This window comes from Budorcas taxicolor, chromosome 17 (assembly GCF_023091745.1).
Source record: "Budorcas taxicolor isolate Tak-1 chromosome 17, Takin1.1, whole genome shotgun sequence".
NCBI classification, from domain to species: domain Eukaryota; kingdom Metazoa; phylum Chordata; class Mammalia; order Artiodactyla; family Bovidae; genus Budorcas; species Budorcas taxicolor.
Genome location: NC_068926.1, coordinates 57,225,001 through 57,252,822, shown reverse-complemented (window position 1 = coordinate 57,252,822; position 27,822 = coordinate 57,225,001). Strand labels below are relative to the sequence as shown.

The 27,822-nt window shown below is 46.2% G+C and overlaps 2 protein-coding genes across 3 annotated transcripts in view; both read right to left on the bottom strand.

Moving 5' to 3' along the window:
- Nucleotides 1-82: 82 nt before the first annotated feature.
- WSB2 (WD repeat and SOCS box containing 2) lies at nucleotides 83-20,061 on the bottom strand. 2 transcript variants are annotated; one of them, XM_052655177.1, is made up of 9 exons: nucleotides 19,967-20,061; nucleotides 13,814-13,982; nucleotides 7,445-7,689; nucleotides 7,166-7,297; nucleotides 4,433-4,533; nucleotides 3,126-3,298; nucleotides 2,303-2,413; nucleotides 2,082-2,189; nucleotides 83-1,491 (listed from the first exon to the last, which is right to left on the bottom strand). In XM_052655177.1, exons 1-9 carry the CDS (start codon nucleotides 19,977-19,979, stop codon nucleotides 1,329-1,331), a joined length of 1,215 nt encoding a protein of 404 aa, XP_052511137.1. In that variant the 5' UTR covers nucleotides 19,980-20,061; the 3' UTR covers nucleotides 83-1,328. The 2 variants fall into 2 exon arrangements, with proteins under 2 accessions (XP_052511137.1, XP_052511136.1); XM_052655176.1 differs by lacking the exon at nucleotides 19,967-20,061 and having other exon boundaries at nucleotides 13,814-14,001.
- A 5,610-nt stretch (nucleotides 20,062-25,671) lies between these two features.
- VSIG10 (V-set and immunoglobulin domain containing 10) overlaps nucleotides 25,672-27,822 on the bottom strand; it is a 37,569-nt gene continuing 35,418 nt past the window's right edge. The window contains exons 8-9 of the mRNA XM_052655175.1: nucleotides 26,809-27,023; nucleotides 25,672-25,957 (exon numbers count right to left, since the gene is read on the bottom strand). Of these exons, the coding sequence (XP_052511135.1) occupies nucleotides 25,905-25,957; nucleotides 26,809-27,023 (268 nt within the window). The 3' untranslated portion in view covers nucleotides 25,672-25,904. The remainder of the gene's footprint in view (nucleotides 25,958-26,808; nucleotides 27,024-27,822) is intronic.

Genomic DNA, 27,822 nt, shown 5'->3' with positions numbered 1-27,822 from the left:
CAGCTGCCTTGTACTTGTTTTAAAAGGTGATTTTTTTTGTGTTTTCCTTAATGGAAAAAAATGAAACGGCGAGCCAAAAGCATTCTACCTTTTTTCCTTCAATGAAAGCCTCTCATCTTGAAAACAAATGTTTTTCTTTCAGCAACAAGGGCAACAGAGGAGAGGCTCCTCTACCTTTCCAACATGTTTTTTTCATAATACACAGGCCTCCACAAAGTACCTAGTAAGAAAGCCAAAGGATAAGATGTTGCATTTCTTTTAAAATAATTTAAAATATATTAAATTTTCCAAAGGCAGATTTTGTTTGAATGAGGTGGCTTGATTAGATAACTATACACCACTGAAGGAGAACAGTACTTTTAAGGAGCTAGTTGTGTTTAGGGGCAGAGTTGAGACTGGCTGATGAGTCCAATGAGTTGAAGCAGTCAAGTCAGGTCTCGTACAGAAGAAAATCAGCTGAAATGACACCAATTCTTCACACAATTAAGAAGAGACATCTTCACAACTGTTGGAATTGAGTACTATGGTTTTTAGATACCATTGAGAAAAACACAGCTGTACCTTAACATCTGTTGAGGAAATATAAATATGCTAACTGGCAAACAACTGACAGATAACTCAGTAGCCACTGGAACAGTCATGCAGTTGAATACGTTCTGTGTAACCTGACACACAAATCTGTCACCTCCAGCACATGCACACCATTATTTTTTTTTAAAAAGCCAAATCTACTGTCTGTCAGGAGCACGGCCTCTTGAGTCACCTGGACTTGAGCTGATAATGCCTCCCACCAGACATCTCTATGACACCTGTCCTGCCGGCCAGAGGGAAACAGGGGGAAGGAAAGCCCTTGCTCGCTCACATCAGAGCTGCTCTGACCAGCAGGAAAGAACTTCACCAAGGCCTCTTCTGCATCTGGATCAGTGACAAGACACTTAGCAGAAGCCACACTCCAATCAAGGGAGTGGGAACTTTATCCTGCTGCCACTAGAGGTGTGAGGCCCAGGCGCTCCTCTCAGTAAAACAACTTAACTGCACTTGGAATCAAAATGACCAGAGGGCCCAGCACTGCTGTGCATAAGTGGACTGAAGGTAAAGCTCAGGCTCCATCATTCTGTTCCTCTTCTAAGACTGACACTCGTGTGTCCTGGGGAAGAGACCCCGGCGGGTCCACTGGAATCTGGCTTTGCTACATTCTGTTCATAGCTTCCCAAACAGAAATTGTATTTCAACCCAAGGCCAGATGTTTGGCCCATTATTCCACCTACTCCTTTGTCAGGAAGATTTATCCTGCTACAAAGAAAACAAGTAAGACTATGGAGACTGGGTTAGAAAGTCCTGTACGTGAGGAATTCTTTCATTTTCTTGGGGATTGGCAGTGCTAGCACTTGGTATGTCGTGAGGAAACTTCGAAGGGCTTTCCGGCATAAGTGCTTCAGTGATGACAGGACCCGAGGAGCCGTCCAGAACTGGACGTGGCCATCCCTTGTCCTGAAATGAAACAAAAGACAGACCTAGGAAATGTCTTTTCACTGTGATAGTTATTAACATTTCTACTGACTTGCAGGAGACTGCAGAGAGTGAAATGCAACCTGGACCTTGGAAATACATGTAAAGGCTGTGGTGCTGAATAATTAAGGCTGCTGAAAGCATTATGAGAACTCTAGACACCTTTGAGTCCAAAGTGCTATCTCTGGGAGTGCAGGCCTTTATAAATCATACTATGGCTTCAAATGTAATGGGGCAGAGTACCACTTACTGAATTATAGATGTTCCCTGTAAGGTGGTCTCTGCCCAAAATGGTTTCCATATAAATTCTGCATCATCTTAATTCTGTTTCCTTGCAGACTTGGCCTGTTTGGTAGCATGAATTGTAGATCTTTCATTACATTTAGGTTAAATATTAAAAGTGAATGATAAACTACACTGGCAGAAGTGAATATTAGAATTTTATGTAGTCTCAGATTTCCTTAAAGCTGTCCTCATAAGCAAGAAAATTCTAGATGCTTTCTTTCCTTAAAAAGCTGCATGGAATACTCAGCAGAAATCACCACCCATCTGTTCAACTAACAGATACATACCCTGTGGCAATAACTCCACCATGTGGAAAAAATGTGCAGCAAAGACCATTGGTCATAGGAGCAAACGCAATCGGAGTCTTCAGTTCCAGGGCCCAGATCCTGAGGAGCCTGGAGGAGAATGGGACACGTCAGTAGGCCTGAGGTCAGACCCTGAAGGTGATGGTACAAGTCCTTTCAAGCACTTGGCTCTGAGGCTGCATAAAGAGGTTTCTCTTCATTACCTGTCATCTGCCACTGTGGCGAGGTACAAGCCTTCGGGGGAGAAGCACACAGATCTCAGGGAGCTGATGTGGACGTCGCTGTCATCCATGGGGGGGTTGAGCTGGGTGTGGCTGAGGAGGACACAGGACAGTAGGTGGGCCTGGAGTTTCGGCCACCCTGCACCCTTCAGTGTTCGTCCCCAGGCAGGAGGCCAAACTGCCTCAGCCACGAAGAGGTTCCAGACATGTCTTAGACCCTATGTGGAAAACCTGGGGATTTGCAGACTGGGTAAAAGACACCTGGAAACAAGTGCATTTCATAGCTCCAGTGTCTCATGGAGAGGGCTGAAGAGTTACCAACACTCCCTGTGCTAATTTCCTTATGCAAAGTAGGTCAGCCCTCACTTTAATGCCCCAGTACAAACTGAAAGTCTTTTTTAGGCTAAGATACATGATAATTATAGGACTACCTATTATTTGCTTCAGAAAACAACAGAGACAAAGGGGGAAAGGAGACTAAGTTAGTGAGAACAAGAAAACTCACTTTGGAAATAACAGTTTCGATAAGAGGATCATTCTGAACCTGTTACTACAGTTATTAGTAAATGGAAAGAGAGAGTCACTGTGAGGTTTCATAATGCTGAATCCAAGCAATACAGTGAGCCTCTGATCACAGGAGACTTGAAGGCACTGGGGGCTCATTTGAGAATGCCACTGACAAACCTGACAAACACTGCTGCACACCAGTGCCTGAGAACAGGCAGGACCACACTGCATCTGGCACCAAGACAGGTTTCTCATCGCTCACCCCACCAGGAAGCTGAAGCAGGGGAGCGGTCCTTACTGGAGTGATCGCAGCCGCTCGCCAGTGTAGGGGTCCCACATGATCACATTGGTATCATAAGAAGCCGTGACGAGCAAGGCAGAGTCAGGGGAGAAGTCACAAGACACCACGCTGCTCTGGTGGCCCTCTAGCTTCCGGATTAACGTGTAGGAACGCATGCTCCACAGAAAGACCTATGGGAAGAGCAGGTGCCTGGTCAGGGTGGAGACAGCACTCAGGACACGACGAGTGAGGGGAAGGTATAGCCCTGCCTCTCCCAGCTCTACAGCCAGCGGAAGCCAAGCTCTCTACCCACTCTTCTACGTTTCTTCCAGAGCGTGTCATTTGAGCTTAAATAAAGTGACGGGTCTGAATTCTTGAGGCGCCTAAGCAAGGGACATGCTCAAGACGCTTACTTTAAGGGAGATCAACTGACTGACCTCAGGAAGATGGCCGCCAACATGGCTCAGGGGAGGGATCTGGGTTCTGCTTCTGAGCTCTCTTAGCAAGGAGGGCAATGCATGCTGAAGACCTAAGCCAGTGGCTCTCTTGCCCTTTCACTTAAAACCAAAAACCGGGGTCAGAGGTGAATTCCAGGGTACCCAACAGAGCCATCTGACAACCCCCTCCCCTTTGGTTTACAGGACCACAGAAATCTGCCCCAGAGCTGTAGGTTTGACCTAGCTCATTAACTTAAAACTTCTCAGAATCATTAAAAGAATAATTTTTTTCTTTCCTTTAAGAAAACTCTCGTTTTCACCTAGTTCCAAACCTCAAATCAATGATTAACCTCTTGGGCCATACCAAATAGTGGACTCTCTAACTTTCCCAAGTCAGTCATAGCAACCAACAGCCCAATGCAGATACAAAACTCAAACGGTTTCCAAACTGTTCCTGGGTTTCCAGTACTTTTCCTATAATAGATAGGATTTCAGGACAAAGTTCAAGAAGGTTCTCTATGTTTTATGATTTGAAATGGAAATCCTAATCAGATGGATTCAGATTAGATGGTTCGAAGGAAATATGGATCCAAGTGTGGGTTGCAACTTTTAAAATCTTAGACTCTGAGGGGGAAAGACATTTTAAAAGCACCACTTTCCCATCTTGTGAAGGCAAACGGCCCTCCAGTGATGGAGCGGGTCTGTGTCACAGTGCAAATCAGAAGGCAGGCGTGCAGGAGGGGCCTCAGCGGGCAGCGTGGCTCCTGCTGGGGTGGATCTGCAGGCGAGTTTCAAGGACACTGGCTCGCTTACCCTCTCACACACAGGCCTCCACGTCTCATGGAACTGAAGCAACACAGCAAAGGGCACCCCTAGTTTGAGACTCACCGATTTTTCTCCGGCCGCGGAACATAGCATGCTGCAGTCTGGTGAGATGGAGCAGCAGTAAACCCACTGCAGGTGGCCCGATAACACCTGGATCTGTTTACCTGGGAGAGAAGGGGGAGCACACAGTTAGCCAACTCCCAGAACCACAAAGCAGGAAGCCCAAAAACCAGCGGTGGTGGGCCCCCTACCTGCTATATCCAGCGGTTCTCCAGCAGCTGAGCCCACACTCTCCCGTTTTTATTTTTATTTGGAAGACAGTTGCTTTATAATATTGTGTTGGTTTCTGCCATACATCAACATAAATCTGCCATAGGTATATATACATCCCCTCCCTCTTGAACCTCCCTCCCACCCCATCCCACCCACTCTGGATTGTCACAGAGCATAGGTTTGAGCTCCCTGAGTCATACAGAAAATTTCCACTGGCTATCTCTTCTACATATGGTAGTGTATCTGTTTCCATGTTACTCTGTCCATTCATCCCATCTTCTCCTCCCCCACTGTGTTCACAAGTCTGTTCTCTGTCTACATATCCACTGCTGCCCTGCAAATAGGTTTTATCAGTACCATCTTTCTAGATTTGGGCTCCTTTTTTAATGCAGAGACATATGACAAGACTTGTCATTTAAATGCCTGAAACCGATTAACGTGACATTACAGTGCCCAAGGGAAATCATTACCAACTGCTTCACCAAAATCCACAAGGTCAATGGGATAAGGGCTGGCCACAGATTAGATTGGATACGTTCCTTTTATAGCAGACTATTCTTTTCAGGTCCTCCAACCACCTGGATTACTCTGAAGCATCCTCTCAAATGTGAGACCTTCAATTCTGTCACTCACGCTCTGTAATGGTATCCCCCAGTCACAGGACCCCACTCTCCACACCTCGCCAGGATGAATGGATGGGCAGTGGTGCATAGGGCCACGTGCTCTGAGGCAGGCAAACCTGGGCTTGAACCCTGGCTCCACTGCCTACTCAGTGCATTATGCTGGGACACTCATTTCATCTCTCCAGGTCTCCATTTTGGGAAAAAATCAAATGCCCATCAACAGAGGAATCGATGGATAAAGGGTAGTATTTCACCTGTTAAGTCACATGAAATTAAGGAACTAGATTTTCTATGGAGTGTTTAATTTAAAAAAAAAAAGCAAGAAGCAAAAAAAATGTAAAAAACGAGATTCCATTTTTGTGAGACAATGACCCCCAAATCCATAAATGGAAACATGAGTGTCTGAATAGATTATGTAAGTATAGAGAAAAGCATGGAAGGAAGCATGGAAGGCTCTTAGCATGGGTGACAGCATTACAGGGGGAACTATGGAGGAATACAGTTGAGGGGAGGGCGAGACTGCTTAGGGGGAGAAACCCCAACAAAGGCGGGGAATGTCTATGGTCATATATATGCATTTATGAGTTATGTGTATGTGTGAGTATATATTGGAAATAAATTTTTTTAAGTCGGTCATGGTTTCTTTAGCTGTAAGAAGTGCACCTGCCCCCGGGTAGGTGTGAGTGACTATATCAAGGCAGGGTAGCAAGGCAGGGCCGGGTACCTAGGGACACAACTCTAGCCCTTCTCTCCTTGAAAGGCCCTAGTAGTTGGCCAAGGCCATTCTGTCCATTCTCGGTCCCCTCTCGGTCCCTTCCCCTCCTTGCTGGTGGCAAGCTGCCTGCAGACACACATTACAAATGGTGTTGCCTCTGAGCAGTCCTCCCAGTCTGCAGGCCCACCTCGGGCCACGCAACTACAAGCTCCACAGCAACAGGCAGAAAAGGCTCCAGGGCTCTCTGGGTGATGAGATGCCTCCAGGTAAGGCCACCACAAGCACCTCCTTAGTTGTCTGACAAGCTAGCAGGCTTGTTTCTGAGAGGAAAGGGACAGGTAAGCTGGAGCTGGAACAGTCACAACGCCACTTCCTCTTTCTGCCACCTCCCTCCACACCCATGTCCCTGCCCACATGAGGGAGAAATATCCTGGAAACAAATTCCTCTTCCCTGTGTCACCATTCCAGCTAAGCATCAACACCAGAGATGAATGGAATTCTTCATCAGGCCACTCCTGGATACTGTTCTGCTTAAAGGAAAAATGAACACCCCGCTCTGCCCCACCCCTAGCCTGAGAGAATTCTTCTAACCTAGATTCTAACTGTATCTCTAACAGGAAGTACCCAACATGGATGATTTCTTCTCAATCACTGGTTCTCAACCCAGGGAGACTGTGGCCCTCCATGTGGAAACCAGGCAATGTCTGGAGACATTTTTGGTTGTTACCACTGGAGAAGGTGCTACTGGCATCTCATGGGTACGAGAAGTATACTGCTCCACAATCAAAAACCCACAGGTTGGCCCATAAGAAAGAATTATCTAGCCCAAAGTGCAAGAGTGCCAGAGCTGAGAAAAGCTATGCTATACCATGTATTTTCATCAGGGATGAAAACTGGTTCTTGATGGTCAGAAAAATCTTACCTTTTTTATGTACAAAGCATAGATAAGCATTCAGCACGTGAAGAGACACAGTGTATCTCTGTATCTCTGGTATGAAAATCTCCCAGGTAGTCGGGGGGTGGGGGTGGTGACTAGGAAAAGTATGTCTAAAAAGTCTCCTTAGGAGGCACTAATGGAAAAAAGGTTAAGAAACACTGTTCTGGATAAAATGACACTGGTCAAGCAGAGAGAGGGGCAAATAAAGAGTATATGGTGGCTTCCAAGTCATCCCTTCACCTCCATACCATGTTTATTCAGGTCCCAGATGCGAAGAGTCTTATCCCGAGATGCAGAAACCAAAATCAAACTGCCACTGGGTGTGAAGCTGAGATCTCTCACGACATCCTGATGGCCGGAAAGATTCAAAAGCAGGAGCCCTAGAGTGAGAGAGCGGGGCACTAAGTCAGGGGGAGACGAAGCCCTGGTCCTCGGGTCACGGCCACACCCCTCAGTCAACAGGCCGTCCCTGATCAGAATGTGCAAGTGAGCCCTAGGGGCCTTGATCCCAGCCAGAAATGACCTACCTGTCTGTACCTCCCAAATCTTGATCTGCCCATCGTTGAGCCCAGTAGCAAGGATCAGGCAAGAGACGTCTGGCACCTGCGGATGGTGGCGAGCCCAGAGTTTCTTGCTGGGTGGAGAAGGCCATGGGCTGAAGGCCAAGCCCCAGACAATCTGCCCACAGTCCAGTGTCTTCTCCTTTGGGCTGCCTCGCCCTTTTGTCTCATTTTTGCTGCTTCGACTTTTGGCTTCAAACCCTTTAGGGATGCTAGGGAAAGCAGAAGAGTTCTTAATGAATCTGAAACTGCCACCAAGTCAACCAACCTTTCACTCTGGGCCATCTAAGCCTTTGAAGTCCTAGAAACAACTTTGGTGAATTCTAGCATGACTTTCGGAGAAGGCCAATGGCAACGCACTCCAGTACTCTTGCCTGGAAAATCCCATGGGCGGAGGAGCCTGGTAGGCTGCAGTCCACGGGGTCGCGAAGAGTCAGACACAACTGAGTGACTTCACTTTAACTTTTCACTTTCATGCATTGGAGAAGGAAATAGCAACCCACTCCAGTGTTCTTGCCTGGAGAATCCCAGGGATGGGGGAGCCTGGTGGGCTGCCATCTATGGGGTCACACAGAGTTGGACACGACTGAAGTGACTTAGCAGCAGCAGCAGCATGACTTTTCTTCCTGTTTCTTTTTAGAATGCTTGTAACAGGGACTTCATTGGCCGTGGCTCATTCCACTTCTGACAGCCCTGCAGTGGCGTGACCTGCCTTGTGGGAGAGAACTAGATCACAGATGCTCCAGGGAGTCATTCTCTTCTTTGGAAAGTTCTCCCAGGTTTTGGTGCATGGAAGGAGAGAGACATTCAGTGTTCCTCATGAGAAAGAAAGCATGCTGTAGGTCTGGAACTAGGACAGAACTTAGAGCCTGATTACACATTTGCTACTCTTCTGCCTCATAATACTCCTCTTTATCTCTGGCTTAGAAAGCACCCTAACAGCAGAAAGTAAACCCCTTTCTGGCCAACAGTTTGCTTAGTACACATGATTTCCACCTTCCCTCACTTTGCTCTGATCCATGAGTGAGGCTCTTTCATTTCTTTTCTGATGACTCTTCCAGCCCAGGAACCAACCAGCAGGGCATCAAGGAAACACCTCAGAGCTGTTCAGAGGTACGCTGACCTCAAAGATCTTGTAGCGCAAGCCTTGCCTTTTACCTTCTACTTATGCTGAAACACAGGCCTAGACAAGCTAAATAAGACTCTGTCCCTAAGAAACAGAGCCCTGCCCACACTCTGCCGCACATACCTCTCAAAGGAACAAGCAATTAAACTGCCCTGCAGTTCAGCCTGCAAACACAGTTTCTGGCCTGTGGTACACTTTGTCAGTGCAAGTACTCAGTCCTGCTTTTCTACCCGACTCTGATCACACTCTCGGGTTTATCAAGCCGAAGGAACGGTGATGATAAAGCTGCAACTCATTTCCATGAAAAATCCTATAGTTGACGTACATGCAGCTGAACCTCTTTTTGTATTACATTTGTTCCCCCAAAATTAGGTAAATCACGCTTTTGTCAATCACGTGGTTGAAATATATTAAAGAATTTTAACCAAGTTCACCTACAAAACTGGCAGCAAGAGACTGAGGCCAGTGTAGGTTCTTTCAGCTCTGGAAACTCTATTATTCCATAGCAGAGGCTGGCAGGGAGTGCCCAGGTGGGCAGTCTGTTTTGCACACGAAGTCTGCTTGTTTGCCTGCATCTCATCAAGGGTCGCTTAGACCCTCTAGCAGCAGAGCTGACTTGTCCTGATGGAGACATATGCCCCAAAGCCAAAATATTTACTATCTGGGCCTTTAAAGAAAAAGTTTGCTGACTCCTGGTCTAAATGGCCAAATGTGCTCTGAAAATTTGTCATTCTGACAGAACACCTGAATACGACAGTGAACATCTTTTCAGTGAAGGCTGCCCGGTGCACACGTAGCCCCAGACAGGCCTACACATGCACGTCAAAGACCTGCTCTGACTTGGGAGCCCAAGCTGGCCATGCGACAGCTCTGCAGGACAGCTTGGAACCTCCAAAGTTACCTTTTATTTCTTTTATAAAATCCTAATTTCTGTATTTGAATTAAGAGATACATCTGTAGTTACTTTAGTCCAAAGGAATAAAGGCACATTTATATTTCAATTCATTTTAACATCATAGATTTTTTTTCTGGAACAAGATTTTAAAATATCCATACATGGGATAGAGATAACTTTCCCAGGGCCACAAAATCAGAGGCAGAATCAGAGCCAAGTCTTGGGTGTCCTAGCCTAGTGTCCAGCAAATGCCTTGGACTTCAGAGTCTGCAATGAATTCAAAGGGTGAGCCACATGGAAGGTAGGGGGTAGCTCGGGGCCAGGGTAGAGTTATTTGAACTTAAATTCATCAAAATTAAAGTGTCTGAAAATGTTATTTCTAAAAGTAGTATATTATTTCATTAATATCAGTTATTTGCTCAATCTTGAAAGCACTGTATGATTTCTTGTGTGTAACAATCCTAACAAGAATATAAAGGACTCAGATTTTCTCTTTTAAAGAACTTTTAAAATAACAATTATTTCAAACTATAAAAATAATAGTGGAAAATGGGGAAATTTTGGAGATGAGAAAATTATAAAAATTACCCAGATCCTAATGACAAAGATCCATCTAGTCAAAGCTATGGTTTTTCTAGTAGTCATGTATGAATGTGAGAGTTGGATTATAAAGAAAGCTGAGCATTGAGAATTGATGCTTTTGAACTGTGGTGTTGGAGAAGACTCTTGAGAGTCCCTTGGACTGCAAGGAGATCCAACCAGTCCATCCTAAAGGAAATCGGCCCTGAATATTCACTGGAAGGACTGATGCTGAAGCTAAAACTCCAACACCTTGGCCACCTGATACAAAGAACTGACTCACTGGAAAAGACCTTGATGCTGGGAAGGATTGAAGGTGGGAGAAGAAGAGGACAACAGAGGATGAGATAGTTGGATGGCATCACTGACCTGATGGACACGAGTTTGAGCAAACTCCGGGAGATGGTGAAGGACAGGGAAGCCTGGTGTGCTCCAGTCCATGGGGTCGCAAAGAGTCAGACATGACTGAGCGACTGAACTGAACACCACTCTAACCACAGTAAACACTGTACCATGAATTTTTATTTATGTATATACATGTTTTTCAAAAACAAATTTGGGATCGTACTGCACAGAGTTTCATAGCTTTTCTGAGTAAACCTTGTACTGTAAATATTTCCTCAAGTTATTACTCTTCAAAATATATGGTTTTTCCCTAAAATAAGTAATATGCCATTTAACACGCTAAACATATTCCCTTCATTATATTAAACAAAAGATGCACAAAAAAGGGCTAATGCTCAAATTTCTATTTTCCTTAATTAATATGGGAAAGACATATTATGTCTAGGAGATCAACCCTGGGATTTCTTTGGAAGGAATGATGCTAAAGCTGAGGCTCCAGTACTTTGGCCACCTCATGCAAAGATCTGACTCATTGGAAAAGACTCTGATGCTTGGAGGGATTGGGGGCAGGAGGAGAAGGGGACGACCAAGGATGAGATGGCTGGATGGCATCACGGACTTGATGGACGTTGAGTCTGAGTGAACTCCGGGAGATAGTGATGGACAGGGAGGCCTGGCGTGCTGCGATTCATGGGGTCACAAAGAGTTGGACACGACTGAGCGACTGAACTGAACTGAATATATATATATTTGAATACAGAAGTGATTTTCAAGGAAATAACAGATTTTCCACTTTATGCTTTTTTAAAAAATTATTTTTCAGACTAAATCTACGTCATACCCAAGTCTGGATACGAAGCTGAATCCCTTGCATTTAGACTGGGGGATTAATAAATAATGAATGATCTTAACATTTTCATTAAACGAGTATAGAAGGAACTGAAAAATGTGATTTAAAAAAAAACAAAAAAAACCCCAGGGCTTCCCTGGTGGCTCAGTGGTAAAAAGTCCCCCTGCCAATGCAGGAGACACGGGTATGATTCCTGATCCAGTAAGATCCCACATGCTGTGGAGCAACTATTGAGCCTGTGCTCTAGAGCCCAGGCACTGCGACTACTGAGCCCACCGTGTGGCAACTACTGAAGCCAAAGCAACCGAGAGCCTGTGCTCTGCAACAGGAGAAACCACAGTAACGAGGAGCCCTCGAACCACAGCTACAGCGGAGCCCCCGCTCGCCACAGCCTGCGAAAAGTTTGCACAGCAATTAAGACCAAACGCAACTGTAAATAAATAAACATTAAAAAAAAAAGCCTACACTGCAATCTTTGATGGCTGCAAAAATATCAGATGGCAATGCCATAATTTCTCCTTAACCGTTCTTGTTACCAGTTTTTAAGCTATTTCTGATTTTTAACTATCATATGATTAATTTCATGTTGAAAAGCAGTGTATGTAATACATGATCTCCCATTTACAGCAACATGGGGGAACCCAGAGGCTGTCCTACTGAGTGAAGTAAGTTAGAGAAAAACAAATAACACAGTATAGCACTTATATGTAGAATCTAAAAAAAAAGCTACAAATGTACTTATTTTACAAAACAGAAACAGAGTTGCACATGTAGAAAATAATGTTATGGTTATGGGAAAAAAGGGGAGGGATAAATTGGGAGACTGGGATTGACAAATACACATTACTATATATAAAATAGATAACGAATAAGGACCAACTATACAGCACAGAGAACTCTATTCAATATTCCATAATAACCTATATGGGAAATAAATCTAAAAGAGAGGATAGATGTGCATGTATATCTGATTCACTTTGCTGAACAGCAGAAAATAATACAACATTGTCGATAACTATATGCCAATAAAAATTTTTTAAGAAACAAATAAATAGATGACCTCATGTCTGAGATTTTTTGATTGCAGGAAGAGCAGGCTTCAGATCATCGAAATGGCCTTCCTTCCAGAAAATGCAGACATGTACACTCCTCAACCCCTGCAGCATGCAAAGTACTCATCTCAGCAAACTTGCATCATCATTACCTATTATCAAGGCAACAAGCTTCAGACCGGACTTATGAAAAACTTTAATAAGCGACTTATAAAATGCTTAAAGCAAAACAAATGAGACCTTCAAGGGCAGGGGCCATGTTTAATATATTTCAGAATTCTCAGCCCTTGGCTCCCAGTCAGGCAAGGGAGACGTGCAAAAAATGCTGGCTGAATCAATAAATACAGACATAGAGTTGCCCTGGGACAAATGAAAAAAATGCAGATGCTCCCATCTGACTGGGAGCTCACAGCCTTCAAACACTGAGACTTGTCCAGCACAGAGAAAGAAAAGCTAGTTCATATCAGAAACAACTTGGTTGATAACAAAATAACGCAACTAGCCAATTTTAAAATGGCCCAAGGATCTGAATAGACATTTCTCCCAAAAAGATAGGCAAAGGGCCAGTAAGCACATGGCGTGGGGAGAGGGGGCGGGGGGCCGGGAGGCACAACATCAGCAGTCAATAGGGAAATGCAAATCAAAGCCACAATGAGATGCCACTTCACACCCACTCCGATGGCTATCCTGCAAGTGTTGGTGAGGTTGTGGAAAGTCTGGGAATCTCCAACACTGCTGCTGGTGCAACCACTCTGGAAAACAGCCTGACACGCCCTCAAATGGTTAAACGTATATGAAAACATACATCCACACAAGATACGAAAACATATCCACACAAGAACCAGTGCGGAAGTGTTCGCAGCAGCGTTCTTTTTTATAGACAGAAAGTGAAAACAACCTAAATGCTCACCAGCTGATAAACTTATAAAACAAAATGTTATGTCTCCATAAAACGGAGTATCATTTGGGAAATTAAGTCATGGACCATGCTAAAACACAGATAACCATGAAAATAGTACCTAAGTGAAAGAAGCCAGTCAGAAGATGACATAATGTATGATTCGATTCATATGAAATGCCTAGAATAGGCAAATCTTTAAAGACAGAAAGCAGATTAGAAGCTGGTCAAGGCTGGAGAGGAGAAAGGTATTAAAGAATGATGGGTTTCTTTTGGGGGTGACAAAAACGTTCTAAGACTGGTCATGATGGTGGATGCACAACTCTGTAAATATACTCAAGTCACTTAACTGTACACTTTAAATGGGAAAATTGTATAGTATGTAAATTATACCTCAATAAAGCTGTTAAAAAAAGACACTTGGGGCTATCAACAGAATGAGGTTTCACAGGTACAGGATGAAGGACCCTGGAAACCCCGATGATCAATTTCTGAACTGTTTGGCCACCTTCCCTCTCCTGCTCTTGGGCAGGAAGTCATTTGGGAAAGTTCCCAGGACATCTTCATTCCTTTGGGTGTGAAAGAACTTACAACTGCTCCTCCAGAGGCCAGGGGATCAGCTTCACAATGCAGTGTCCTTGAGACCAGGCGAACCAGGAACCATCCGGGGAGAAGGCAACGCTCCACGTTTCACAGCTCGACTTCCAATCAAACTGGTGGGGGCGCCCGGGCTTGAGTTCGGCCAGCAGCAGCGGCTCCTCTGGGGCAGGAGACAGCATACTTCAAGAAGGCACCCTCGCCTCACCGGAAAGGGCAGAGCCCAGCCCCCCAGCACCTTGCTGACTCAGACACAGGAAAGCAGAGGTCGTCCCCTGGCAAAAAGTGACAGTCTGGATTCCAAGAGGGAGTTGTCATTTAAATGACCCGGGGCAATAACAGTAGCCACAGGCCAAATTCCAGTGGGGTTACTCAGTTCTGGCACTGCTGGTTAACCGTGACTCAGAGTAACCTCTGTCAGGGTGAACCCATGAAGGGGGGGGCCTCGTTTTCCCATGAAAGCCCAAAGAGGAAGAAACAAGGCATGCCAGGCAAGGATCGAGCTAGAAGGTACTGATCAGGAGGCTTTCAGATGTACTTAAGTTCTCTCCCGAAAGAAGTATTTGAAACTCACAGACTTCCCCTCACTTGCCAGCATCCCTCCCATCACCAAGGCTAACACCGGCCCTGCTCACCACCTCTTGATCTACCCTCCTCCTTCCATCTCCTCTCTGTTCTGGCTGAAATCTTCATCCCATCTTGCCCAGATTTTTTACAAGATTCATTTTTTTTCCTGCCCCTAGGGACCCTGCTAAAGCTGAAACACACATTACATCACAACATTTCTTTCAAATACATTCCAAGGCACCCACTTGCCTACCACTAAAGGCAACCTTCCTCCCCACCCCACTGGCCCCAGCCTCCCCTTTCCAGTCCATGCCACATGCCGGCCACACACGTCTCCCTGTCATGCCCCAAGCAGCTCATTCGAGTTCACACCTGGACTCATATTCTGCTTATGAGAATCCCACCAAGATTAGCAACTGAGAAGCGTACCCAGATCTCACACTATCAAAGCGGAAGTAAGTCCTACCCTGTTTATTTCACTGCTCTTCTGTAGTTATCAATTCCCTCTGCCCCAACCGCATCTCCAGCTTGGAATTTATACTGCCTCCTTCAAACACCAAGCCAATTCAATCCTTATTTCTTAGGGTGAAGGGTGGGGGCTGGACTGGTGCTTCTTCAACGACTTAAAGGGCAGTCCCTAATTCAACTCTATCCTCTGACAGAAGATTCTCAATGGCTGACAAAGTCCGTAAGTTCAAGGCCTTGAGAACTGATCCTTTGATTGCGATACATATGAATATAAAAACTGGCTTCCATCCTGAATGAGGTCACTGTCTGATGAGTATGTTCCACTTAGCAGTTTTGAGACAGACCCTTTTATAGCTGTTACCAGATATATACTAATTTAACAGCTCCTATTTTGTGTATTTTAGGACATATCTCTATATGTCTTCTCATAGTTTGACCTTGTTAAAATCAGGATGCGTCAAGTGATGACTTCTCATAGTTTAACAGGCAGTATTTTTTCAGTGATACATAACGGCAATATAATCCATGATCTCTTAGATTCAATGAATCAGATGGTAAACATGCAAATATGTATATAATATTTTCATGTGTGCATATATATAATATTTCCTGATGTATGCATTATAAGAAAATACAGGGGTACATCTTGTTTACATGGATATATTTTGCTGAAAATTCTCTTTAAATAGAATTTTAATAAATTATATCAAGACTTTGTGGCTTTGCTATTTAAAGAAAAATTTTTAAGTTTCCTTTGTAAAGAGAATATTCATTCCCTGAGGTTCTATGTGGAAATCTAGGTTTTGAAATATTAGGTCTGTCTAAATTGGCATTTGTACAGGCCTAGGTAATTCCTCCTAGAAATTTGTATTTTTGTATATGTGACCCTTTAACTTATACAATTACTTGTGTAATCAAGCATACTCCTCTGGATGTGAATATTTGCATGGTAGGACATTGTATTTCAAATTGAAAACAAGACTCAATGTTAAGCAGCAATCCTGTAGTGTTTTCTTTATTATTTCTAGGTATCTTAAGGTAACAAGGCCCTACCCTGTCAACGCCTCCTTCATGTAATCCAGTTCTCAATTGGGGGCACTTCTGTCCCTTGGGGACATGTGGCAATATCTGGAAATATTTTGGTTGTCCCGACTGGGGGTGGTGATGGTGCTGCTGCTGCTAACTTGCTTCAGTTGTGTCTGACCCTGTGTGACCCCATAGACGGCAGCCCACCAGGCTCCCCCGTCCCTGGGATTCTCCAGGCAAGAACACTGGAGTGGTTGCCATTTCCTTCTCAAACGCATGAAAGTGAAAAGTGAAAATGAAGTTGCTCAGTCAAGAAAATTTTCTTGTCCGACTCTTAGCGACACCATGGACTGCAGCCTACCAGGCTCCTCTGTCGATGGGATTTTCCAGGCAAGAGTACTGACCGGAGTGGGTTGCCACTGCCTCCTCTGGGAGGTGGTGCTCCTAGTATCTAATGGGTGGAGGCCAGGGACTCTGCTAAACATCTTACAGCACACAGGACAACCACCCTCGACTCCCACAAGAAAAAAATTATTTTGCTTAAAACGTCAATGGAATGGTGTTGAGGCTGAGAAACCGGGAGTAGTCAAATATTAAACGACATTGACCTGGAGGTACATTTTTACCACCTGACTTTATTCCATCTTGGTAAGAGCCACACTTGGTTCGCTTCCTCCAGGATATGCATGTCATCCATTCTTGCAACGCCATGCAGGCTCCACACAATACGAAAAGGGGTCATCCCCGACTTCTCTCTTTTCTTGACCTCCCAATCCAGACCCATGAACAAGTTCTATCGAGCCTGCTCCCAAAAGACTTGGCAAACCTAACTTCCCTCCACCTCACGGCTGTTTATTCTCAACTATGTAACACCATCTCATCAGCATTAGCTCATCTATCCAACATTATCTCTAAGCAGCTTCCAACTGCTCTCCTAGCCTCCTCTCTGGCCCCCACCACCCATTCTCCTCACCTCTCAGTGATCAGTTTCGATCCACCTCATAATAAAAACCTCACCCTGCCCTAGAAGTCCTGCACACAGGCCTTTTCTCACCCCTTGGTGGTGCTCAATTAGTTCCAACCTCAGGGCCTTTGCACCAGCTATTCTCTTCACCTTAGAATATGTGACAAGAGCGAGCCCTAAGAGAGGCTCCTTAGAGAGCCCTTCTCTGATCTCAAGTCAAGGTTCTTCATAACTTCTCACTTTATTTTATTTACAGCCCAAACACCATTGTGATCGTTATCTGTCACCTTCCAACTAGGACATCAATGCCACAGAGTCGGGACCTTGTATGTTTATCTCCAGTGCCTAGCAGAGTTCCTGGCAGAGAGCAGGCCATCAGTAAATATTTGTGGAATAAATATACATGGTATCTCTCTATAATATACATGAAATGAAGTCCCTTAGACTGTTATGATGCCTTTGCCAAAAATTTAACATGAAATGCTTCTTAAACATAAGCCATATCCAGACTTCACACTCTATTTTCGTCATTTGGGGATTTAATCTCTTGCTATCTCAGGCTCGAGAATTCAAACACTAAAATAAGGAGGAAAAAAAAAATGAAGGAACTATGAAGATTCTGAAAGGAAGTCTGGGCCCAAACTAAACTTGGCAGCTGGAAGAGAAAGCCATAATTAGTGCAGAACTTAAAAAAAAACAACAACAAAACAAAAAACCCAGAGGCAAGAGGATCCAGCTTCATCTGGGATTGTACCTGCCCTGGACCTTCTTGGTGAAAAGGCCTATGGATCCGAGTTTTTTAATTAAACACTGGGATGTGTTTGGATAATCAGGCGGAGTGGAAAGATACGTACCATAGGCCTCTTCTGTGGGAGGAGATTTGCCTGTACACAGAGACGGAAGCTATGAAGGACTCTAGCTGGCAGGAAGCTTTATGATTTATCCTGCCTTAGAATCTTTACATTAGCCATTCCATCATCCTAGAAAACTCTGCCTGGCTGGCCCCAGATCCTTGTCCAGATTAGGCCTCAGTGCTGGTGTCAAGGTCCGAGGGACCTTCCTGGCCTCACTACCCAAAGTGGCCCAGTGACTTGCGTTCACTGCACTGAATTTTCCTTTTAAGCATCACTCACCCATCTTCTCTTGATTGCTTGTTTTTAGGTAGACTGTAGTTTCTCTCTTCCCCACCCTCACCTCAAACTGTTCATTGCTATCAGGCTGTACTGTCCTATGTGGTTACTAACCTTCTGAAATATGGCAAGTCCCAATTAAGATGGGTTGTTAGCTACACTATACATGCTTTATTTTGAAGACTCAGTACAAAAACAAAAATCTAAAAATGTTCAATAATTTATCACGATTATATGTTGAGCTGGATTGACAAACATTTAATTTTAAGGTTAAATCCACCTGTTTCACTTTTTTTTTTAACACTGCTACTAAAATATTTCAAATTGCATATGTGGCTTGACGTTACAGTTCTCTCAGCCAGCGCCGGCCTAGAGTGCCTGACATACAGTAGATACTCAATGAATATTTCAACGTATAAATGCATTCTAACCACTGCTCTGAAGATATCTACTGTTGCCCATTGTAATCCCATCACAAAGGCCTTTATTCAGTTTCAAAAGAACATAAAACTGACCTTTTTTTAAAACAGTAGCTTGGCAGCTCTCAGTAGCTCAGCCCACACCCCCCAAACACAGTCGTCAATCATTAGGAAAAATCCAGAACTGGAAACAGATTCCTGCTAAAAAGGGAGACTAGCTCCAGATCACTGTCAGATATAAACTAAAAGGAGTCAATGGAAATGACAGCGGAAGCTAGAAAAAGATTCACGTAAGATTTCAGGCAAACAATAGAGGCCATTTAATAAGAGTTCTATGGGTAACACACTCACTGAAAAGAAAGCCCTTATCTAGATGGGAACGTAGAGACAGCTACCTCTACACCTGGTATTGAATAGCCTGACTCCAGCAAACAAAGAAATGTCATTTCCCAAATTAAAGTTACCCCACCCTGGGGGAATCCCCTGATTTCAACCCACCCACCCACCAGTAATCCCTATTCCATCCAAGGAGTCAGGGAAACATAAAAACACCCACAATCATAATCTTCCAGACCAGAATGAAGCTTGCACTTCACTGGAAGAATACAAAGAGGTTCTGGAAGAAATTCTGAGCCCAGGCCTTGACCTCTTCAGAGAAATTTCCCCTAAGGAAACTGCCTTTAAGCAAGGGAGTATATTCAAGAGTTGGGACTCCCAGAATAAACCACAAGCCCACCCCAAGTTTCTATATTAGCGGGGTTTAGAGGCAAAGTGGTTGGAAAGATTCTGAAGCACGCGCCTTGAGGTTTGGCCTTAGCACAAGCACACCATTCCCACTGAGGCTCATGTTCATTTGGGCTGACCCTCCAAGTGCTTCCAATATTCTCTGACTTCTACACCGTTTTCTGATACAGCTGTTAACACGGATAAAGGCAAGTACCTCACTCATCGGTGTATCCTAACTTGTCCCCCCATCTATGTCACCAGGCTCGCAATATGGGTTTTCAAATGGAATTCCAGACCCGATTTTCATGCGCAGGCAAGTCTGAAAAGCCCCCAACCGCCAGCTAAGGCAGATACTATTATTAGCCCATTTTGCAGATACAAAAGAGACTTGTGTTAAATGGCTAGTTCACGATCACACAGCTTCTATGGGGCAGAGCGGACTCCCACCCAGACCTCGAGTGCGTCACCTGACACCTGGGCACCCACCCCCTCTCGGGAATCAAAACACCCACACCTCCGAGGGCCTGGCGTCCCAACCGGGCGGTGGCGTCCGGCCCCAGGCGCCCCCCACTGTCCCGGGAGTGGGGATCCCCGCTGCACAGAGGCCCGTAGTCCCCGGGTCCGGCCGGGAGACGTTGGAGACGGGGTGGGGGCCGTTGACAGCGAAAGTGAAACAAAGCTCGGCGCCGGGCGTGCACCTCGCCGGCCGCCGACGCGGACGTCCCAGGCCCGGTGGCCCATGCCACCCCACCCCCGCGGACCGTTCCCGGGCGAGCCTGCACCCCCCGCCCCCAGGGGAACGGGCCCTGCCCCGCCGGCGGGGAACGCGCGCCGCGGCCCCACTCACCTCCGGCCTCCATGGAGGACGCGCGCGGCCTCGCGGCAGGCGGCGGGCGCCTCAGCCCCCCGGGCCGCCGGCCCTCATGCCGCCCCCACGCAGCCCGCCCCCGCCCCGGCCCCGCCGCCGCCGCCGCCGCGCCCGCCGCCACCCGGAGAGGCCATCAGCTGCTTCCCGTCACATGGCGGCGGGCGCGGGCGGGGACGCGCGGGGGGCGGGGCCGGGGCGCGCAGGCGAGAAGCCGGGAGCCGGCTGTGGGCGACGCGGGGCGGGCAGGTGGACCCTGGGGGCCGGGGGGACGCGAGGCTGAGGGGGAGTCGCGGATGTGGGGCAGGTGGCCTCGGGCAGGATCGAGCGCGGATGGAGGGGCAGCGGGGCTGATAAGGAGATCGGGAGGGTGGTGGGCAGAAGACCCTGGGGTTTGGAGGAGCCTGGACCAGGGGAAAGTGGGGGCGGGGCGGCGTAAAACCCAGGGCTGGGGGTGGGGCTCGGAGGAAAATGGGGGTCGGTGCGGACAGGAAGTAATCTTGGGCGAGGGTGGTACCGAGGAAAAAACCGGCGTGGGAGGCGGGCAGGTGAGGCTCGCAGGATAAAAAGGGGGCGGTGGAGAGCTGGGCTGAAGGGAAACCGGGGCCGACGAGGGCACGGTGGAGGGAGAACCCAGGGGCAGAGGGAACGCCTGTGGCAAAGCTGGGAGGAGGGGGGCTCGGGTGGAAAGGGGCGGGGGGGGGGGCTGGGGGAGAGATGGGTCAAACGGAGTGGGGAGGACTATAAGGGCCAGAGAAGGACCGGAGATGGAGGGAGGAGGTGTGGGTTAAAAAGGATGCGGTGGAGCTGAGGGAAAAAGGAAGGCTAGGGTACGGAAAGGCATCGGGGAGCTGAGGAGATGGGGGGAAACGAGGCAGGGTGAAAATCGGAGGGGGCGGGGCGGGAATCAGTTTGGAAGGTGAACCTGAAGACCCAAGGAATCAGTATTGGGAAAACAAAAAGTGAAGACTGAGGAAAGAATTGGGGTGGGAGGGCGAGGGTCTGGGAACCCCGGAGAGAGGGAAGAAATGAGAGGAATATAACTGGGGACCTGAGGCGGCAGGGAGCTCAGAGGTTAAATGGGAGCCGCGGTAGAGGAATAAACGGGCTGAGTGCAGGGTCAGAGGAAGGGGTCGTTTTATAAAAAATGGGAACCAGAAAAAGAAAGCCCATTGGAAAATGGAGGATGAAAACAGAAATGCTGTGGTTATAAGGGGTAGAGGGCAAGGGGCAAACAGCCAGAGAAAAAGAGGTGTTGGCGCTGGTAATACACACACACAGAATGCTGGTAATACAGAAGCTGGTAACACACACACACACACAACATGGAGTGAAAATTGCTCAGTCACGTCCAGATTTTTGGGACCCCATGGGCACAGTCCATGGAATCCTCCAGGCCAGAATACTGGAGTGGGTAGCCTTTCCTGTCTCCAGGGCATCTTCCCAACCCAGGGATAGAACCCTGGTCTCCCGCATTGCGGACAGATTCTTTACCAGCTGAGCCACAAGGGAAGCCCCAGCACATGGAGAGACTGGATTTAAAAGAACCTGGGAAACAGGTGACAGTAGGAATCATGGGTTTGGTTAGAAGATAAGGAACTTGAAAATGGGACAGCTTTGATTAGAGTTTAGGAAGCTGAGTGAAGTAGAGAAACACAGGAGAGACAATGACCCAAGAAAAAAGCCTCTAACAGGGATAGGGAGTGGAGTTGGGCCTCCTCAAGTGGGAGTTGAGGTGAGACTTTGTTACTGTTTCTGTTCAGTCATTCAGTCTTGTCTGACTCTTTGCCACCCCATGGACTGCAGCATGCCAGGCTTCCCTGTCCTTCACTGTCTCTCACACTTTGCTCAAACTCATGTCCATTGAATCGGTGATGCCATCCAACCATCTCATTCTCTGTTGCCCCCTTCTCCTGCCCTCAATCTTTCCCAGGATCAGGGTCTTTTCCAGTGAGTTGGCTCTTTGCATCAGGTAGCCAAAGAATTGGCACTTCAGCTTCAAAATCAGTTCTTCCAATGAATATTCAGGACTGATTTCCTTTAGGATTGACTGGTCTGATCTCCTTGCTGTCCAAGGGACTCTCGAGAGTCTTGTCCAGCAGCACCGTTTGAAAGCACCAGTTCTTTAGCGTTCAGCCTTCTTTATGGTCCAACTCTCACATCCATACATGACTACTGGAAAAACCATAGCCTTGACTATGCAGACCTTTGTTGGCAAAGTGATGTCTCTGCCTTTTAATACGCTGTCTAGGTTTGTCATAGCTTTCCTTCCAAGGAGCAAGTGTCTTAATTTCATAGCTGCAGTCACCATCTTTAGTGATTTTGGAGCCCAAGAAAATAAAATCTGTCACAGTTTCCATTTTTCTCCCCATCTATTTGCCGTGAAGCGATGGGTTGATGCCATGAACTTAGCTTTTTGAATGCTGTTTTAAGCCAGCTTTTTCATTTTCCTGTTTCATCTTCATCAAGAGGCTCTTCAGTTCCTCTTCACTTTCTGTCATTAGCGTGGTGTCATCTGCATATCTGAGGTTATTGCTATGTCTCCCAATCTTGATTCCAGCTTGAGTTTCATCCAGCCTGGCATTTCACATGATGTACTCTGCCTATAAGTTAAAATGAGCAGGGTGACAATATACAGCCTTGATATACTCCTTTCCCAATTTTGAGCCAATCCATTGGTCCATCTTCAGTTCTGTTGCTTCTTGACCTGCATACAGGTTTCTCAGGAGGCAGGTAAGGTGGTCTGGTATTTCCATCTCTTTCAGAATTTTCCACAGTCTGTTATCATTCAGTCAAAGGCTTTAGCGTAGTCAGTGAAGCAGAAGTATGGGGACTACTATTAGCTGAGCCCAGTGAGAAACTCCAAAACTACCAACCACTGCAGTGACCCAACAGCTTGCAGAAACTGTCTTTTCAGACAGTCCATCAGTCTACTGCTCTATGATGATTCCTACCCTAACCCTTTAACGTTAGAAAACAGGCGATCTGACCAAAAAGAGATATGTATTTGAGGATATGCAAATACAATGGAGAGATGAGAGAGCAGGTAGCATCTACAAGTCACAGAAAAGAATAAAATGGCAGCAAGAACAATATTGTTACCAGTATTGGGAAAGCTAGTTAAAAAAAATGTGGATGGCAATCCCATTTCCCCAAATCTTTTAGTTTACTAAATGAAGATCACTAAAGCATTTATTTAAAAATAACTTTATTCTATTATCTTAAACAAATCCATTTTCTAACATCAGGATGAATTTCTCCCAACCCCCCACCTCCATACCAAATATTAAAATGTAAGTAGTGCAGAGAGAGCTGTTTCTTTCTTTTTGCATCAGTTCCTGGCCAGAACCATGGTGAGAAATACCAGTTGGCACATGTTGCATCATAATAAATTTTACCCAAAGTGCCTAGGTTAGGGAGATTTTCCATCATGGGCTTTCTTGCTGCAGTAACAGTAATAGGTCTGTGCTTGTGAGAATGGGAACTGATATCAAAGCCACAGGATTATGGGACCCGCTCCCCAAGGTCCACCAGGTTTTGCGGAAAAGGAACGTCAGTTGCAATGGTCCGGAAGTATTTATCTTCTAGGTTCTGATAAGTGTATCTCCTGGTCTCCAGTTCACAATTCATTCAGGTAAGATTTTTTTTTTAAAGCACAATGTAACGAGTTGGACTTTGCCACAGAAAGTCTATAACCCACTGTCAGTGAAGTGCTAGTGGAGTTGGGGATGGGTCATCTTAAAGAACAGAAAAAAAAGCCCTAATTCTTTAAAAATCCTTAAAGCTTGAAGACACACACCCCCACCCCTGACCCCCACCAGTACTTCAGCTCTTAACTGACCCAACAATATTATCGGTGCACACAGGGCTCAGATATACGTGACAGCAGTCACAGCTCAGCTGGACAAGGGTTTATCATGTTTGGCACCAAGACCTTGAAAATCCCATTTGCAAGGGGAAAATCCTTTCTTCAAGATTTCCTATCATCAGGTGTGCATGCAAGAGAAGAGGAAGTCACAAGGAGCATTTCCGTCATCTTGCAAATCATTGTGTGCCTTCCAGGTAGGGAATTCTCCCCCCGCACACCCCACCCCCCCCAACCTACAGTTTCTCTGCATTTTCCTTTTTAAAATATGGTTGCCTCTGCACAGTGGACTGTCAGATCCAGAAATGGATTCATCAAAGACTAGCTCAGTGTTCAATGACTTTAAACACAGCCTGTCTTAAGTATCCCATTCTGAAATGATGCTAACTTAGACTGGTGAGAGTGGTTAAGTACATGAGGTTCCATGCAGCAAAAGATCCAGCCCATCAAGAGAACAAGGCCACAGGTATTCCTGAGGGGTGGACACTGCAACCAGCCTCTGACTTCCCCAGTGTTCTGAGCTGAGGACAGGGCTCTCACTTCTGGTGACTTCCTCAGTTTAGTTCCTTCATCCAAGAAAACTGACCTGCCCCAGCCACACCTGCAGGGTAACCCTGCAGATAAGCAGCTTCTCATCTTAGAAGTCCCAGGCCCTGGGAGGGAAGGGCCTGAGAGGGAAGTTCTCCTTTAAGTCTTGCCTGTTAGAGCAGAATATGCAGTATTAAAGAGTGCACATTCAAGTGAGATTTTCAAGTTTAGCACACATATTTTACACCCTTAGAAGGTCCCTGATGTTTAAGAGATTAGGATGAAATCAGAAAGAAAAGGAAAAAAAACTCTACACAGGGATCTACTGGAAACAATAGCAGCTTCGACTCATCACATGTTATTTTCATTCAGAACTTAGCATTATTGAGCAGTGTATCCTCCTAACATCCTTAGGAAGGAAATACGTTTTCCCAATCCCATTTCTGAGATCAAGAAACTGAGGCCACATGTCTACTATGTTACAAAACATTCCTCCTGCCTTTTTCAAAGCCACAGGAGAAAGGAAGGGCGGGAATGTCAAAATTAATAGTGCATCACCTAAGAGGCTTTTCTATAAATATGAAGCTCTGACATTTGTGAGGTTCTGGTGAAAGGTACTTCCTCTTATCGGCCCCTATCTCTTTTGAAAAGAATTTCATCTCCAGGACAGCAAAAATCCTCAGGAGAGCTCTGATGATGCCCTGGTCTGGAACCATTCTACACAGAATGAAAGGCCCAGGCAGCAGTTTGTAACTGAACAGCAGACATCTTTTTCCCTTCCATGAGAGAAGGCAAAGGAGAAGGTAACTAACATCTGCGGAGCATCTGCTAGGCACTTGCACATCCTGAAGGACCTCAGTCCCCACCATAACCCTGTAAAGTGTGATTTCACCCATTTCACAGATGAGGAAACTGAGGCTCAGGGAAAAGGTAAAGCTACCTGCCCAAGCCCATGAAACAGGCAAGGAGCCAGGTCCAGAGTGAAGCCTGGGTATTTCCAACTCAAAACCCAAAGCAAACTGCCTCCCTCTGATTAACAGCAGTAACTGGCACCTCTTCACCTTTCCAGAGAGCTGATGTTGACCTGGTTCCTCAGCTCACCTAGGCAGTGAGAAAGGAAATGTCCTTATCACCCCACACTGTTCCCTTGTGTACTGGGATGGGCTAGTTACAGACCTTTAATAGTGACAAAGGACAGTGAGGCTTACTGCCTCCCCCTACTCCTGCTCCCCCATCTCAGCATCAGTCAACCTGGAGAAAGCCCAAATCCAGCTTTCCCCCCACACACTACCCATTCCCAAAGCTTTTCACCATCGTTGAGAAAAGTTACAGTAAATCAAACCAATTTAGAAAACAAAAAGGCGGGGTAGGAAAGATGTATGTGTGTTTTCCTATTTCGCTGAGAACCTCCAAACCCATTGCAGCCCTCAGGCAGGGGTGCAAGTCAAGTAAAGCAGAATATGAAACTCATCTTGAACATAGCTTTCCAAGCTTTTGAGACAGGATATCAAAGGACAGTTGTCTTCTTCACACTGGCCTGTCTTCTTGAATGATGTCACTCTGCTGCTCACTGCTGTCATCTGTACGGGAGGGAAAAGTAGACCCAACTCTTGAGTGGTGCTCTTAGTAGAGATGACTCTGTTTCCCCCTTCAGTTTTCTTTTTCAGGAAGGTGGGGGCTGCTCAGCTTGTAGGGTCTTAGTTCCCTGACCAGGGATTGAACCTGTGCCCCTTTCAATGGAAGTCTTAACCACTGGACCACCAGGGAAGTCCCTCCCATCAGTTTTCAATGACCTTGATTTCCAGTCCTTTACTGGTGAGTTTCATGAATGAGTAGTTGGAGCAGGGTGGGTTTCCCTGCCTTTTACCCATTCTTTCTACTCAGAATCCACTGACATGCTTGACACTGTCCACATTTCTTGGCTCCTGACATTCCCCTCACCCGGACCACCCTCTGCTTTCTGCTTGCTCAAACTCAACTGTTCTGAAAGACATGCCTCATAGCCCACATCTTTCAGAAAATGTCTCCCAACCAATGCATCCCTCTGGGCTCTCATCTTTCTCCTGAGGCCCTGTAATTTGTAAAAGTATCATTCATCAGGCAAGTAATCATTCCTTTGTGCCACAACTCTACTACCCTTGCAAAGCGTTGGTTAAATCTTCCTTCTATTTTCATTTTCCCTTCATATTTTAGTCTGTTCGTCCTAACTGCTTTCGTAAAGCCCATCACCATTGGTCTTGATTTTCTGAGAGCTGGCCCTCAGTAAGCATTTGTCAGTTTAATTGCTGTGTTGGTAGTTGATGGGAGATTCTTAGATTCTAGATTAAACTTTAACTGTCTTTCCCAGCCCTTAAAAAGCAGACCCTTGGAGACTTCTTCCTGGGAAGCCCACCACAACCTTGCAGAGTGCTTTAAAGGGCAAAGAGCTTACCCTGCAGAGCCTGCAGTCCGTTGCCCATCTGGTCCACATTCCCGTTCACCAGCGCAGTCACTCTGTGAATGTGGCCATACTTGGTTATTTCTATTGGTGACTCCTCCCTCTCACTAGCTTCCTCCTCTTCCTCTTCTGCAGCATCTTCCTCCTCCTCCTCCATCTCTTCCTCTTCTGAATCCACCAAAACCATGACATCACCCATGTCTTGCCTCCTAATTTCCAAAAAGGAAGAAATGATCAAGAAGATACCCTGTTTTCTCCAACTTCAGCCCTCATTGAATAGGGAACACTTGGTTCTCTGCATCCCCTTTGGTAACATGGACAATTCTTCATGAACTCAACGTGGTTGAGTTGTGAGATGGAGATGATGACCTTTCAAAGAGGTGCTGCCACAGACTGTCTAGATAATCACACCGTGTGCTGGGTGAATTTTATCATCCCCCCTCCCCTCTCCCCGCTGTTCATCCTGCAGGGGACCCCAGGGTCCCAAGCACCCACCATTTCAGTTCCCCTTGCAGCACGCACAGAGATGCTTTGGTCCTTTCCTGAAATGCCCTTATTTCTCCTCTACTCACTGAAATTTCTCCTCCTTTTCATTATTCAAAGCCCTAGGAAAGTCCTCTCCCTCCCCCTGCAGCCTTGAGCTGTGACTGAGTTTGGCGTCCACAGCCAGCTGTTTGGCACTGAACTGTCCTCTAGATGATTGCTAGTTCTGCCTCCCCAGCCAGACTGTACATTTCATAGGCCAGCCACAATCCTGTGAGCATGACATTCTCATTTAATCCTCACGTCCTGCCTCTGAGAAACAGTTGAGGAAACAAAGGCTCAGAGAGGGTCAGGGCTTTTCCAGGAGCCTCAGGCTTGAAGGGCAGAGCAGCCATGTGAACCCAGGTCCACTTATTCCAAAGCCTTTTCCCATTATGCCAAGCTGCTCCCTCTTGTGAGAAATAAGCCTGGGGAAGGACAAACTCATGCCAAAAATGACCCTCAAAAATGGGGCAGTACAGGTAA